This window comes from Schistocerca gregaria, chromosome 2 (assembly GCF_023897955.1).
Source record: "Schistocerca gregaria isolate iqSchGreg1 chromosome 2, iqSchGreg1.2, whole genome shotgun sequence".
In the NCBI taxonomy this organism is placed as follows: domain Eukaryota; kingdom Metazoa; phylum Arthropoda; class Insecta; order Orthoptera; family Acrididae; genus Schistocerca; species Schistocerca gregaria.
Genome location: NC_064921.1, coordinates 626302802 through 626319066, shown reverse-complemented (window position 1 = coordinate 626319066; position 16265 = coordinate 626302802). Strand labels below are relative to the sequence as shown.

At 43.8% G+C, this 16265-nt stretch overlaps 1 protein-coding gene across 3 annotated transcripts in view; it reads right to left on the bottom strand.

Moving 5' to 3' along the window:
• Positions 1-2233: 2233 nt before the first annotated feature.
• The window catches only part of LOC126334634 (SET domain-containing protein SmydA-8), a 280691-nt gene continuing 266659 nt past the window's right edge, over positions 2234-16265 (bottom strand). For 2 of the 3 annotated variants that reach the window (XM_049997072.1, XM_049997071.1), the window contains one exon: positions 7115-7373. In XM_049997072.1, coding sequence (XP_049853029.1) covers positions 7215-7373 — 159 coding nt within the window. In that variant the 3' untranslated portion in view covers positions 7115-7214. Of the gene's footprint in view, positions 7374-16265 lie in introns of all 3 variants that reach the window. The other variant, XM_049997070.1, reaches the window with a different exon arrangement.

Genomic DNA, 16265 nt, shown 5'->3' with positions numbered 1-16265 from the left:
ACGCCACCGCCAACTGTGTTTGCCTATTCTTTCGCAACGCCGTTACGTTCTTCGCAAAACTTTCGGCTGAATTTATCTCCGCCTTAGCCAGCTTCCAGTTCCTATAACGATTTGAGCATCAGTGCTTTCTATTAGCTGTTGGAGCTCTGGTAATTTCCAAACATAGTTACGACAATTTACAATCGTAGTACCGATGGTTTCTGTATCTTCGTGTTCCTGTAATCGACCTGTCATGCTGGAAAGCCCTTAAACTATAGTGCCTAATTACTTAACATTCGGGATGTAACAAAACGATACTGGGAGGTTTTAAATGATTGCAGTGTGTGTCGTGAAGACAAGAACCCTGTCCGGAAACGTCATCCATTGTCGCTACAGGGTGCCGAAGTTTGGCTCCAACGCCTGAGGCTTGGCCGCCCTTTCGGCGGCGAAAGTGAGCCTCTCAGCTGGCGCTTCTGACACCACTGCCCCTGGTGTTCTCTGCAGTACTGTTGTGACAGACACTGGAGCGTTAGGCGGGGTCAGACGTCCTGAGTACTGTCAGTTCCATTTCGTGGAACTTCGTTTGGGATCCTCTGGCGTTCAGATACACTTTTAAACCAACAGTATTTTGGCGATATGTTGATGATACTTTTACAGTTTGGCCTCATGGTTTGGACCGTCTGCGAGAGTTCCTACGACATCTGAACTCCATACACGAAAATATAAAATTTACTATGGAGTTAGAGAAGGAGGGTTGCGTGCCGTTTTTAGACGTATTGGTGCGACGTAAGAACGATGGCGCACTTGGTCATTCGGTATATAGAAAGCCCACTCACACAGACCTTTACTTGCAAGCCGCTAGTTGCCACCATCCGGCACAAACGATGGGTGTTTTGAAGACATTGATTCACCGAGCCCACGTTATGTCTGACACCGATAGTTTGCAAACGGAATTGGAGCCTCCTGCAGATTGTATTTCTGAAGAATGGGTACTCGTCCCAGCAAGTGGAGAGATCGCTGCAGACAATGAAGAGGAAGAGGCTTTTAAGACGACTGCCTATTTACAATATATATTTATATATGAGATATGTCAAAGACGACCTAGAGCTACACAAGCAGGTGTTTACAGGATTCCGTGTGAATGCGGCAATCTTATATAGGGCAAACGACACGCACGGTGCAGGATCGCATTGTTGAACATAAGCGGCATACACGCCTTCTTCAGCCTTGTAAACCTTGCCTTGTAAACCTTGCCTGCCATCGCCGAACACTGTACTTCCACTGGTCACGCCATGAATTACAATGAGACAAAAATTGTGGCCCATACGTCTAACTTTTGGAGTTCTATTATTAATGAATCCGTGGGAATACGGATGTCTGACAATGAGTCTCTTATTAATCGTGACGGCGGTTACCAAGTGAATTCGGCATGGAATCCAACTGTCAAAAGACTTCGTGTCCTCCGAAGCCGGCATAGGTCTGTGATGGAACCGCAGGAAGACATTGGAATTAATATCGACGCGAGGAGTTTCACCAAGAAGGGCCCGTGGCGCAGCAGAATCGAACGCGCTCAAGTAGCTCACGATCAAAACACCGAGTGAATCGACCACGCATGTGCCGGAGGGGCCGTAAATACCAGGGAGTTTCCGCCAATATCACCTGAAGATGACCAGAAGACTCTGCGCCGATACATTGTGGCAAGAAGTTGCAAACATCCGGCAGTTCGCCCGAAATTTTGTGGAACTACAAGATTGATGCTGGAAGAGGAGGAGGAGAAGAAGATTAGTGCTTAACGTTCCGTCGACAACGAGGTGATTAGAGACGGACCACAAGCTCGGATTAGGGAAGGATGGGGAAGGAAATCGGCCGTGCCCTTTCAAAGGAACCATCCCGGCATTTACCTGAAGAGATTTAGGGATATCACGGAAGTGGATCTGAACCGTCGTCTTTCCTAATGACAGTCCAGCGTGCTGGCTCACCACTGTACCACCTCGTTCGGTGATTGCTGCTGGAAGGGTTGCTCAGCATCAGGCATTGACCTATGACTTCGTCACATTTTAACGTTGCTGGATGACGTTTTCTGACAGTTTTCACTGTCTTTTTTCCTCCATACATCCTCTAAATACTTCGAAATATATTACATGCTGATTATCACTTACCTTTGATGAAGTGTTATTAGGACATATATGGGAAAATGGACTACAGTTATAAAGAGGCAGTAATCAGTTTTAGTAATAAAGTATTGTAATCCTGTATCAATATATTATACTTTATTCAAAAGTTATATTGGAGCATCAACTGGTACAACAATAAAAAATCTATTTTCGGATAAGATGAACTGTTTATGCTATATCTTGTTTTACATTCAATGACTGATTTTTAGCTTCAAGTTTTGATATAATAAAAATTATTTTCGTGACATTGTATGTCAAAATGCATGTCTTTTTATAGGTGTCTTTTATTTATTCGAGGAAAAAGATCACATAACTGGAATGACAAAATATTTAACGCCGCTTTTAAGTTTCTCTTTTGCTTTAGTTCATACACAAATCTTTGCGCATATGTGACAGCGTAACGTATAAATTGGTAGACGCATCTTTCCTGTATGTGAGAGAGAAGTGTTGTTAATACGGCACGCGATCTTGACAAACAAACTATGCAGGGTGGGATTCAAATACCAGTCCCAATATCTGTTTCAGTTTTCCAGTGGTCTCCCTAAATATGTAACATGGCTACGGTAAGTGTACTTCCCTGTCATGGGGTAGTGAGCTCCGACTTTAATGACATCCACGGACCTTGCTGCTTTCCTTCCTTATTTCCTTCTTATCGAATCTTTGCTTAGGTTCCACCTGCTGTGACTCCTTTCTCAGTATGATGTTAATCACTAACCGTTCTCCCTTCCCATGTTTTCTAGCGTGGATGGAAAGTATAAATTTTCCCGAAATGACCCTCATAGAAAACACACAATGCTGACGAACCACTGCAAACAGACCGCATGCGTTGAGCCTATTTCCACTGGCTTTCTGTTTTGCCTGTCATGCTTAATTACATCCAAAAAGGTCTTGAACCTTCCAGTAGGGACTCTCCTGCATTGCAAGAGTTGTATACAAATTAGAAACTTACGTTTATCAGAGAAATATGTCTTTATATTGTGGGCCTATGAATAAAAGTTAATCTGTAAAAATCAATCATCTGAAAAGTTGTAATGTTCAGTGATATTTCGTGCAAATTTGTACCAATGTAACACGGTGTGGTGGTTACAGCTTTTTGACTTACAAAGGTAATAATCATAACTAAATTGAATAATATATTATTTTGTATAAAAATTGAACTGTATAAATATATGCCAATTTTTAATTAAGTGTAACTTTGCAAGGAATAAAACAAAGTAATTGAGATCAATGGGAATTGAATCCAGGTGAACATCTAGTTAGTCTGGGCCTTAGACCTCTCACACACATCCCCATCATGACAGCAGCGCTTTAAAAATCCCTCATACGGTATGTTTGCATGATATACTACACACAGTTCCAAAGAAAAATACTGACCCTGTGCTGAGAGCAAGTTAGCTCTCGGAGTACTGGAAGGGATGACGCCACATCAGAGCATGTGCAGTCGAAAACAGACAGCTGCCTCCCTTCTCTGGGTTAATCGTAATGTGGCTGTTCATTACTTCAGCATTCGACACTGGTACTAATTATTTGAGAGACAGTGCTACCAAACATGATTTCATTCGTTTTATTTGCGCACCAGAATGCTTTAGAAGAAAAATAACGTAATTTGAATGCGATATTTACAGTGTGCTGTAGCATATTATCACATGATAAATCGCCACCACTGATAATGTTTCAAATATAAAAACAACAATAACACATAACAAGACGGCAGTGAAACCAAAATACGTTTTGTGATACCGAATTTTCAGCAATGAATAATAACGTAACAATAATGAAATGATGGAGAAAGGAATAATAAAGAAAATTTTAGATCTAGACAAGAGACAAACGAAACAAATTTTTAAGTATCTCTTGGAGAAGGAGATAAAAATCAGGATCTGTGACGTTAAGAATGACCTAGAGAAAAGAAACATGGAACACCGAAGAAAAATATCAACAGGAAGAAATGTTATGCAATAAAATTGTTAAAACTACATGGGTTGCAGAGTAGGAACTGTAAGACAACATGAATGAGTAATTTTGAGGGAAAAACTTAAACACAGAGAAAAATTTCAAGATCACTGGAGACAAAGAAAACAACAAATGAAAATTAACGTAGCACATGTCCTTCTAATGGCTATAATGGAAAAAATAACACAAATGCGCATTAATGCATATTTTTTGATGAAATACTGTAGCAGAAATAAACTACCCGAAATTTAAAGAGCAGGTATCTATATCATCCTACAGTATCAGTTTCTCTGAGACGACATTACAAATGTGATGCCCCATGTAGAATACAATAGGAATATAGGCAATTAATGATGTAAAAAATTAAGCCCACCAAAACCTATGTAGTGTGTCTATCACACTTACTTATTTCGATGTCCACCCGAGCTACCACTATGTGATGAATGGCTTACTTTGCCTCTTACGATCTGTTTCTGCAGTGAAAATCTGACGTAAGTTGATGCAGCAAGTAGCAGAGTAGAATCATTTATGATTCTCTAAATTGAGTTAAACGCTCTCGCTAAAATGAGGTGAATGGAATCAATGGGTATGAAACCAATAAAGAGGAAATAACTTGAAGTGGTATTGGGGAAGACCCTTCAGACCTGCATTGTAAAGATTCTTTAACGACAACAGAAGCGAGCTTAATTCAGTTGGGTGTACACTACCTGACAAACAAAGCAAAACATCTAGAATACATAGTCAGATTTCAATGTAACAGCATCGACAGGCATGTAAATGATTACAGATAGAGCTCTCTGTGACAGGTAGAACGGCAACCAGACTGATTTATTATTATTGTCTAGACCACTGGTTCCCAACAGGGGTCCGCGAGCTATAACAGAGGGGTCCGCAAGATGCTATTAGAATAAAAAATATATTAACATATTTCATATGATAACAGATTTTTTGTTTTGGCCGCTCATTATTTTTCAATAATGAAAACGTGTAAAAAGACTCTTGATTTGGCTTTTCTAGGTACTTGATGCTGTGATATGACAAGGTACCGATCATGCTGGAAGAGGGGGGTCCTCGAGAAGATTTTGTTGGGAACCCCTGGTCTAGACGATGTTGAAGTACTTCCGCGGGCAGGAAAATCCCCAGACCCGTCCGCTGTAGAAGACGTGTGGGACCAGGTCGGATGTCAACACAACCCCAGTGCTAACATCCAGGATATCAAGGACCAGTTACAAAAGTTGTAGGCCAGCTTTCCTCAGAAGAGAATACAACGGCTTTGTGACACCTTTCCCAACTGAATCAATGCATGCATCCAGGCCAAACGGCTTCAGAGTCATAGTGATAACTGGGCTCAAACTAGCATTTTATTTGTAAATTACGCTCGCTATTGTAATACTGAAGTAGTGTGCCGGCCGGTATGGCGGAGCGGTTCTAGGGGCTCCAGTGTGGGACCGCGCGACCACTACGGTCGCAGGTTCGAATCCTGCCTCGGGCATGGATGTGTGTGGCGTCCTTAAGTTAATTAGGTTTAAGTAGTTGTAAGTTCTAGGGGACTGATGACCTCAGATGTTAACTCCCATAGTGCTCAGAGCCATTTGAACCATTTGAAATAGTGATACATATCCTCTAACTCCATGAAGTTTCATTTCGTTTCCTCTACCTTTTCTGGCTGCTTCACTCTTTTTGTAAGGCAGTGTACATTCCTTGTGACAGCTTTATCAATGGATGTCCACTAAATCCGTTGGGAATGGACTGGTGGTATTAAACCTTTGCATTGGAGGAACCTCATCTACAAGCAGTGTTCGGAATCATAAGCTGACCCATCGCTGACAAGTGAAGTTTATGTGAGACCTGCTGGCTGGCACAGGCAAGATAATGCTCAAGGCGACAGCTCGCGAAAAGGAAGAAATCCGGATTCACGTTACACTCTGGCACAGATTTCCAGTTGTCAAAGCGTAACCCTTACTTATGAACATCAACAAAAGCAAAACGAGGATAATGGAATGTAGGCGAATTAAATCGGGTGATGCTGAGGGAATTAGATTAGGAAATGAGACACTTAAAGTAGTAAAGGAGTTCTGCTATTTGGGGAGCAAAATAACTGATGATGGTCGAAGTAGAGATGATTTAAAATGTAGACTGGCAATGGCAAGGAAAGCGTTTTGGAAGAAGAGAAATTTGTTAACATCGAGTATAGATTTAAGCGTCAGGAAGTCGTTTCTGAGAGTATTTGCATGGAATGCAGGCATGTATGGAAGTGAAACATGGACGATAAATAGTTTGGACAAGAAGAGAATAGAAGCTTTCGAAATGAGGTGCTACAGAAGAATGCTTAAGATTGGATGGGTAGATCACACTAATAAGGAGGTATTGAATAGAACTGGGGAGAAGAGGAGTTTGTGGCACAGCTTCAAAGAAGAAGGGATCGGTTGGTAGGAAATGTTCTGAGGCACCAAGGGGTCACCAATTAAGTACTGGAGGGCAGCGTGGAGGGTGAAAATCGGAGACCAAGAGATGAATACATTAAGCAGATTCAGAAGGATGTAGGCTGCAGTACGTACTGGGAGATGAAGCAGCTTGCACAGGATAGAGTAGCATGTGGAGCTGCACAAACCAGTCTCAGGACTGAAGACCGCAACAACAACAACAACCCTTACTTATAATTCTAACATTATACAGCGTCGTAGGAAACTGTAAAGATATGTGTCCTGGCCTAAGTTGTCCTGTACGTTTGTATTTGATTACGTCTACAAGTCCACAACTTCAGATAAATCGTGACACGGAAAATCAGACTATAGGATGGCGACTAGCATACCTACCGATGAGGATTTTAGGACGCAGCTCACGAGGCATTTCCTCCAGGCAACAAATGTGCTACTTAATAACGATGCAACTGATCTGTGACGTGACTGCTCGCGGGTCAGGTTGCTTCCCACAGCGTGGGTCTCAAGCGAAAGCACCGTAGCTGGTGAAGAGTGTGATGGCATGTGAGCACCGCCGCCACGTGTCTAAACTGAACCAAAGTATCGGGCTGAGGAGGGTCAGTGGGTTGGGAGCAGGCTGGTAGAGTGGTGCAGCTCTGGCGCCGGCGTGGTGTGCGTGGACGCGCCCTCAGATGAGGCCACCGGCCAGCGTGCAGTGGAGGCGCTGCGTGGCGATGTCCACGTCTCGCAGGGCCTCCCTGGCGTGCTCGGCGATCTTGCCCTCTGGCAGCACCTCCGGCTCGTAGCGCAGTAGGTCCAGCGCCTCCACCAGCAGCTCGCGGGACTCCTGGAACGTACACACTCCAGTTACAGCGGGTAATCCTGCGGGTATGTGCCGCTGTTGAATGACAGCTATTGCAGAAACGCTTCGACAAAATTTCACCTAGCGAGTGGCAGCTGAAAAGGACGCACCCAGAGACATCAACGAATAGTTAATTTGTTAGTGTAGCAAAGTGCAGACTAGTAGCGTTGCATCAGTGGTAACAACCGTACCCGTCAGGTCACCGAAGTTAAGCGTTGTCGGACTTGGCTAGCACTTGGGTGGGTGACCGTCCAGGTCTGCCGAGCGATGCTAGCAAACGGAGTACATTCGGCCCTTGTGATACCAATTGAAGAACCACTTGACTGAGAAGTAGCGGCTCCGGTCACAGAAACTAACAACGGCCATGAGAGCGATTTGCCGACCACATGCACCTCCATATCCGCATCCAATGACGCCTATACTTGAGGATGACACGACGGTCGGTCGGTACTGTCGCCCTCAAGGCCTGACTGCGCGGAATTCAGCTGAGCGAAATGTCGGAGTGGGGAGGGAGGAGACGAGGATAAAAATTGTAGGAGGAGACCAGAGGTTGCCTATATAAATAACGCCCAAGTGGATTACGTTGCAACATTTACGCAGGGGTGAAGTGGCTTGTGCAGAGTGCACTAGCGTGGAGGACAACGTTTGGTCAGTCTCGTGACTGATGACCACAACAACAGCATATTGCAGCGTTCCATCGGCAACCACTTAATAGCTTCCAGAAACGGATAGATTACAGTTCTCAGTAGGATGTAGAAAACACTGAAACACGCGAGATACTTCGCATTACTGTACCAATACTTTCTTCCTGTTTTACATGGTTAAGAAAATCGTTTTGAATTCAGATTGACTTTTGTTTCCAAACAGTTTATACATACTTCCTTTAACAAATATGGGCTCATATTTAATAAAGAATGTTTTCTACTCAATGAAAAGTTATTACACTATGCTTCATTACACAGCCTTTTGTATAATACACGATTGTAAGACTTCTCACAACAGCGCGCGATACACTCGAAGCTGTGTACGTGTTATATGCTCACAAACTCGCCGAAGAAACTGTGGAACTACATGCATAGTTCAACGACCTGGCTACGTAAGAAGACGCCACTTTGAGGCCGCCTGTTATAGCGCCAAGACAGGATTGATGCTGATTTGTTTGGAACTACCGACATAATTAGAGTCAGACGGAAACCACCACAACAAGAAAAAAAACGGTTCAAACGGCTCTGAGCACTATGGGACTTAACTTCTGAGGTCATCAGTCCCCTAGAACTTAGAACTACTGAAACCTAAGGACATCACACACACCCACGCCCGAGGCAGGATTAGAACCTGCGACCGTAGCGGACGCGCGGTTCCAGACTGTAGCGCCTAGAACCGCTCGGCTACCACGCACGGCACCGTAACAAGAATAGAACAGTTCCCCTACGACTATTCAAAAGTAAGGTGAATGGCGAAAACTTGCTTTAGTAATACTGAATCCTGCTCTATTACAAATGTTATTGTGTCTAGCGTGGAACTTTTTATTTACTCGATACGTACGATCCACTAATAATAATTTTTAATAGTTACCTAGTGTTAAAACCATTGTTAGGGCTCAAGTCTGCCTCTCACACACCACAGAAGACCGCTTAATTTGGTTTGTCCACTTAGTTACGAAAAATAACCTAGGGTCCAAAAATGGTGTGTTCCTGAAATACCATGATAACATGACATGTCGTGCGCTGGACAGACTATAAGAATTGATGAACAAAAGTGTAAAGGACTTAAGCGTTACACCTAAATAAAAGTTTTTGTGAATGTTTTCAGATAATATTTGTTGTTTTCACAGTCCAGAATTATACTCCAGTGACACCCAGGATTGCACCACAGCACTAGGCGATCAATCAGCAATGCGCGGCTGCCTTTACTCTTGTAAACACCACGTCATTGCCATCGTAGATCCTGCTAGCGCTGCTGATGTGTTCATACAAATACACTGGCGTCCATTATTAAAGCAACAAAAGGAAATTTTGCAAGGTTGTGTTTATTTTGCCACAATACAGTATAAACAGGTGACAGTAAAGTAGAAATAATGTAAAGAAAACAAAACGTAAACAGTTGCTATTTGCGTAAATGTAGGCAAAAATGTTCTTTGTTTTTTCCAACGTAACGGATTCGCACACACACATTCCGACAACTGGTTAATGTGCTCAGTATGGGGTGTGTCCACCTCTGGCAGCAATACAGGGCTGACAACGACGGCACATGCTGTGGACGATAGCATGAATGTCACGTTGAGGCGATAAGGCCCATTCCTTCTGGAGAGCTGCTCCCAAGTCTTGCAGAATGGTTGGTGCATGCTGACGTGATGAAGCCCGTGTCCCTCGTGCGTGCCACACGTGCTCTATGGCATTCAAATTTGGAGAGCGAGCAGGACACGCCATGCGTGTGAATTCTTCCGTTTCCAATGAAACATCAACCACCTGTGCTCTTTGAGTCGAGCATTATCGTCCATTAATACGAAGTCTGCGCCCACAGCACCTCGCAACAACCCCACATTGGGTCCCTGGATCTCGCCACTATACCGAGCGGACAACATAATCCCTCCTCACGCCCTTACTCGATATCGGTCTCTCTCCACAATGTTTGGGTCCCGAAATCGTGGTCCACGTTCCCTCCAGATGCGAATGCGTCGAGAATCACTCTCCAGACCAAATCGAGACTCATCTGTGAAAAGAACATTAGCCCAAAGTTCGACTTCCCTGATGACATGTTGACGACTCCACTCAACACGTTATCTTCTGTGAAGACGCACCATAGGTACACATACAGCAGCTCTTTAACAATAAAGGCCACTCTGCCGAAATCTCATGTACACCGTTTGTCTCGTTACAGCACGTCCAGTGGATGCTGCGAAGTCAGATGCCAGGTGCCATGCACAACTAGGCGGTGCTGTCGTGCCCTTACGTCCAAATAACGGTCCTCTCTTGCTGATATCACACATGGTCGGCCTTGCCCTGGTCTTTGCGGTACTGTTTGGGTCTCTATAAACTGTTGCCACATCCGAGAAACAAAAGAACGATTCACATTAAGGCATCGGGCCTCATCAGCTTGCAACTGTCGTGCTTCCATTCTTCTTTTGGTCCTCCACCACAGACAGTCTGTTAGACGTCTTCTTCGTGCCATAATGTATGGTCGGTGACTACACAGCGATTGTGGATGTGGGATTACCCGGCAAACACTGCCCCGTTTAGAAGGTGTCCTGACGTCATCGTTGACGTGGTTGTCCGTTGACATGCCATGTTCCGTGCATAAAACGATTGTACGATTATACGCTGAATTAGATACAAGACGGGTAAACCGCGGTTGTTTATTTAATTTTGGACTCCAGTGTACTTTTGCGTGTATTGAGAATATTCTTCCTCCATTGGAACATACTGCGTTCTGTCAGTCACAGATCTGTTGAGTTAATCAGCCGGCCGTGGTGGCCGAGCGGTTCTAGGCGCTACAGTCTGGAATCGCGCGACCGCTACGGTCGCAGGTTCGAATCCTGCCTCGAGCATGGATGTGTGTAATGTCCTTAGGTTAGTTAGGTTTAAGTAGTTCTAAGCTCTAGAGGACTGATGACCGCAGAAGTTAAGTCCGATAATGCTCAGAGCCATTTGTTGAGTTAATCGCATGCTTGAGGAAACACTTCTTATGTATGTGTCACAGTTTCCTAGACGAGTTCGTGAGCCTATGACACCACATAGCTTCGAGTGTATCGTGCGCTGTTGTTAGAAGTCTTTCTGTCCCGTATTGTATAAAGGCGCTATACTGTAGCGTAGTGTTATAACTTTTCATTTAATTTAATGTGAACCGACATTTGTTGAAGGAGGCATGTTTAGAAATTACTTTTTGATATAAATAATTATTTTGCTATAGTGGCATAGCACAAAAGGAGATTGCAGAAGCCAAAAAGTGAAAGTGTGCGGTATTAGGATGACGATTTTTATCTTTTTATAAACATAAGCAGAAAGATTTTTGATTGTAAGTGAAAAACAAGCCAAACTGAGGCTCTTTAGCTTGTTATCCAGGTAGACCGTAAGGAATTTAACGTACAATATTTGAGTTAGTGTTTATTAATGGCAGCGACTGACAATGTTTTTCTGTGTGCAAATACATAATACAAGTCTTTGTGGCATAAGTACCTTGTTCATTGTGAATCAGGTAGGCTGTGTGCGGTATAGTGGGTTGATACGGTTGTAAGCTCAGACAAAAAGGAGAAGACAGACAGGAGATGTAACAACACAGGTGGTGTCCATAAGGAATGGTGTGTCACTTATTGCCATGTAGCTCGGCGGTCCAAAAAGATTCAAACCGATATGGCCCGGAGATTACTGTCACGAACCTGACAATCATAATCGGTGACAAACCCTACAGGACTTGCTACTATCAATGAATGCAGGAATATTTGAATGAGTTTCAGTGCGTCATTGCGAAGGAAACTGCAAGTTCTTACCGCGGACAAGTGTGATGCCACCGTCTGACTACCATGAAAAGATTAATGATATTTTGGATCCCACCATTTGAAAAATTTTCAGAAGAATCCTAGTACAAAGATTTTAAGAATCACCACTGAATTGGTGAAAACGTCTTCCATTAGCTGTGACGATAAGAAGATACTTTCTGAAATGTAAGCGTACATCCCTAAGCTCTATTGATTACCCAGTGCATAAGTCAGAGATTCCTCCGACGCCTATTGTGAGTGCTATAAGGTCTCCCACGCACAAGTTAGTGAGACATCTAGTCTCGCTGTTGCGAGATTATGTTGGCAGAACTGAGGTATTAAAAATTCAGCTTATTTCATTGAGAAATTAAAATATGTGAACGTGGCTTTAAGCTATATTGTTGTCAGTTTTGATGTTGTGTCGTTATTTACTATTATTCCAGTACACTAAGCTATCTCATTCACAGCGGATATTTTTCCAACTGGTATAGTGACGTTATTCAGACTTTGCCTCACCATGAGCTCTTTCCAGTACAATAACGATTTTTATGAGCAGACTGGCGGTGTGGCTATGGGCAGTCCTCTTAGTCCAACGGTGGCTAGTTTATTTATGGAGGCTTTTGAATAGCGTGCGATGCAGACTGTCAGTAAACGAACAGCTAGGTGACCGCTATGTTTACGATATTTTAGTATGAACATACGGAGCAGATGAGTTTGATGCCTTCTCGGTACATCTTACTAGTGTCAAGTCAAAAATCAGATGGAGACGGAAAGTAAAAGGCACCTTAATTTTGAGGATATGTGAGTAATCAAACGCATGGACTGGACGTTAGGCCATTAGATGCATAAGAGTCATGCGTACTGATCGTTACCTTCATAAAGATACTAACAGCACCCCACATAAAAACGAAGTGTTATTAACAGGTTGGTTGACAGGGCTAGCAAAATTTGTGAACCATTTTATTTACAAGAGGAGATTAACCACCTATGGTCGACATTTAAGGAGAGTGGCTATTCTAATAAGGAGATACATCGCGCTCTTCGCGCTATGGAGAGGACCAGGTTTAACGAGAAAAACAGCCGTCCAACCGGAAAGTGTTTCATCCGCTTATTAATTAGATTACAGACCGCATTAAAAAAAGTATTGAGCAAGTACTGAGATGAAATTGTTTACAGACCTACAAGGAAAATAAAAGAATATTTTAGAACGGCCGGATGGATGTAAAATTCCCTGTAGTTTTGGACTAGTACATGTATATACCACCAAAAGAAGTGTTAATGCCCGTTTAGTTGAACATAAGAGTAACTGCCGTCTGGGACATACGGTTAAATCTGCCGTAGAAGCTCATGTTTCCGAAGAAGGTAATAGTGAGATAAAATTCAGTAAGACAAGCTTTAAGTCGAGAAACAGCACATTCAGCGATAAAGAGGTTGTTGAGATTTATAAACACCGTAAAAATTTCAACAGGAAAGAGCAAAGTGTCAAATTAGATAAAATATGAAGGTCGATTTTGCACCGACAGAATGACGATCGATTACTTTAGTCGAGAATATCAGAGATAGTATCGTAGCCGGCGTCGCGTGTAGTACTATGGTACCCTCAACACTGCCAACATGCTCAGCACTCAGTCGAGTTCTGATTGCAGTTCGCAGCTTCACCTCCGACATTGTATCCCACAGCCGGAGACGAAACGTCAGGGGAAAGTTTTACGTATCGACCACGACCTGTCAGCTAGCAAGTTTCAAGTGAAATTAAATGAAGGAACTTTGTGTAGTGGACGTTGGGATCAAGTACTACGCTAAAAGCTATTAGTCACAGCCGCTCTTAAAGCAGCACTTCTCCAGTGCGCCAAACAGAACAGAAACTGGACGTCAGCTCTCTGCTGCCTCGTCTGAGATGCGCAAGGCATCGAGTGCACAGGCGACCCTGTGAGGCACGTAGCTCGCAAGGTGTGAAGGGCTTGTTTGGGCCGGAGGTAGTTCCTTGGTCCTTCTCAGGTATTTTCTGTACCATGACTTTGGACCAGTCAGTCAGCTTACTGTGAGTGAACATGAACCAGGACATTCAATTCAACGTTCTCGGTGATCAAGTGCTGTCCTTTCTCCCAAATGTTCATGATCAGTTTGTTGTGGACGCTATCTTTATCAAAGATGACAACAATTATATTCACAGGGGTGCACATTTACGTTCCTGGTATGACAAACACTCAGAAAGTCTATCGGAAGTAGACTGGCCCGCTAAATTATCCGACGTTAATGCCATAGAAAATATTGGGAACTACACTGGATGACGAAAAGTTGAAACACCCCGAGAGAGAGAGAGAGAGAGAGAGAGAGAGAGAGAGAGAGGGGGAGAGAGAGAGCGAGAGAGCGAGAGAGAGAGAGAGAGAGAGAGAGAGAGAGAGAGAGAGGAGGAGGAGAAGGAAACGGAATTAAACTTCACGGGTTGGGAGAATACCAGTATGCCATGTTATTTTACTGATCACAAAATAGTTCAAAATTTATAAAGAAATTGTCAGTATGATCCCAACTACAGGTATGTATCTGAGACTGACCCACAAGTCGCTGTATACTTTCGACCAGGCAGGAAGCTGGCCCACAACAGTTGTTGTAACTGGTCGTTGACATCCTGGATACTAGCACTTGGACGGGGGGACAGATTTTTGGATATTGATGGGCACGGCAGCACCTCTGCACTACGAAGGCGATTCATCAAAGAATGTGCCAAGTACAGACGAGCACTGTACTATTGAAAAATGACACCACGATACTGTCACATGAGGGATTACACATGACGACGGAACATGTGCGGGAAGTGCCGTCGTGTAGTTCTTTCAATCACTACCTGGTGTATTTTGAAGCCATACCCGATGGCTACCCATACCGTGACAACAGGAGTAACACCGTTGTGCCTCTCCAAAACATTGGGAGAATGGAAGCTCTCCCAGGTAGCTGCCGTACTCGGAGACGATGAACACCTTGGGTAATGCAGACGCGTGAGCCACCGTTGAGCACAACACGACGCCGCCCATCAGCAGTCCATGCTTCCCAACCACCGCACCCTTCCAAACTCAGCAGTTTGTGCTGTAATGTTCTCAGCAGCCTACTCTCGGATCGGTAGATTCCCTAGTCTGGCGGCTGCCATCCTCCGAACAGTGGTGAGGGATGATACAGAAGTTGCAGGCAGTCCATTATTCGTTCTCAGATGAGAGGCGCAGATATGAAGAGGTTGCGATGTGCCACGTGTACAGTACGGCGACACTCCCCTTCTGGTGATCATATGTTCTCTACTGGGACCTTGAGGAAGGGTAATGTCTGCTCTCGGGCCTCCATGCAGACCAATATGGCGCTACAGTCACATCCGAATGCCCCACAAATCTGGGTACACCAAGGTTCGACTTTCCTGCCACATGGTGACCTGCTACGAGGCCCTTTCAACCATGCTATCTGCTGAGACGATGACACACACGAGTACGCTGCATCTCTCGTCCTTCTCAGTGATCACTGAACTCTGAAGCTGTTCACGCTCTGTATGTATGCTTCCAGATCTGGTAATAACTCTAAACAAGAACAACACTAACGTACCCTGGTTTCTGTTCTGTCTGAGGCAGAGAATTGCAACTCTAATGACTGACATAGGGTGAGATAAAGCAATCAACGCTCTTGCTGGATGTAATCTTTAATAAGTGTCTTTAGCTGAAGATGGTGCAGCAGAAGGAACTTACTCCGTCTCTGAACTGTTAACATTATAAAAGAAGAGAAGGTGTTGCACTGCATGATTGAGTTCTCTCTTTTGGGAGACTATAAGGTGTACAAATTTGCTTCCGCCGTTTGCCGATAGGTGGTGACAACGATAAGTAGCGGTCGAAAGAAACAGGTCGCAGACGTCAGGCAGTTAGCTTGGACCTCGGTGACATAACGTCATTCAAACATTTGTCGATTTGTACCTGCATCATAAAGTTATTCTTGATTGAAAATGTCAGTTTACTAGCCATTTGCGGGAGGTGTTACTGTTTTGTTTCAATAGGAAGAAAACAGCAGCTGAGTCTCATCGAATGTTCTCAAGTACGCGTGGTAAGGGCGCTATTAGTGAAACAACGTGTCGTGAGTGGTTTCAACGCTTCAACAACAGTGGTTTTTACGTCGTAGACCGGCATAGTGGTGGAAGAAAGAATATCTTCGAAGATGCAGAATTGGAGACATTTCTGAGTGAAGACTCGCGTCAAAGTCAAGAAGAATTGGCACGATTAGTGGGAGTGACACAGCAAGCCATTTCAAAACATGTTAAGGCTATGGACATAATTCAGAAAGAAGTTACTTGGGTCCAATGTGAGTTGAAACCAAGAGACGTTGAACGGTGTTCGTGTGTTTGTGAACAGTTGCTTCAGAGGCAAAAACGGAAG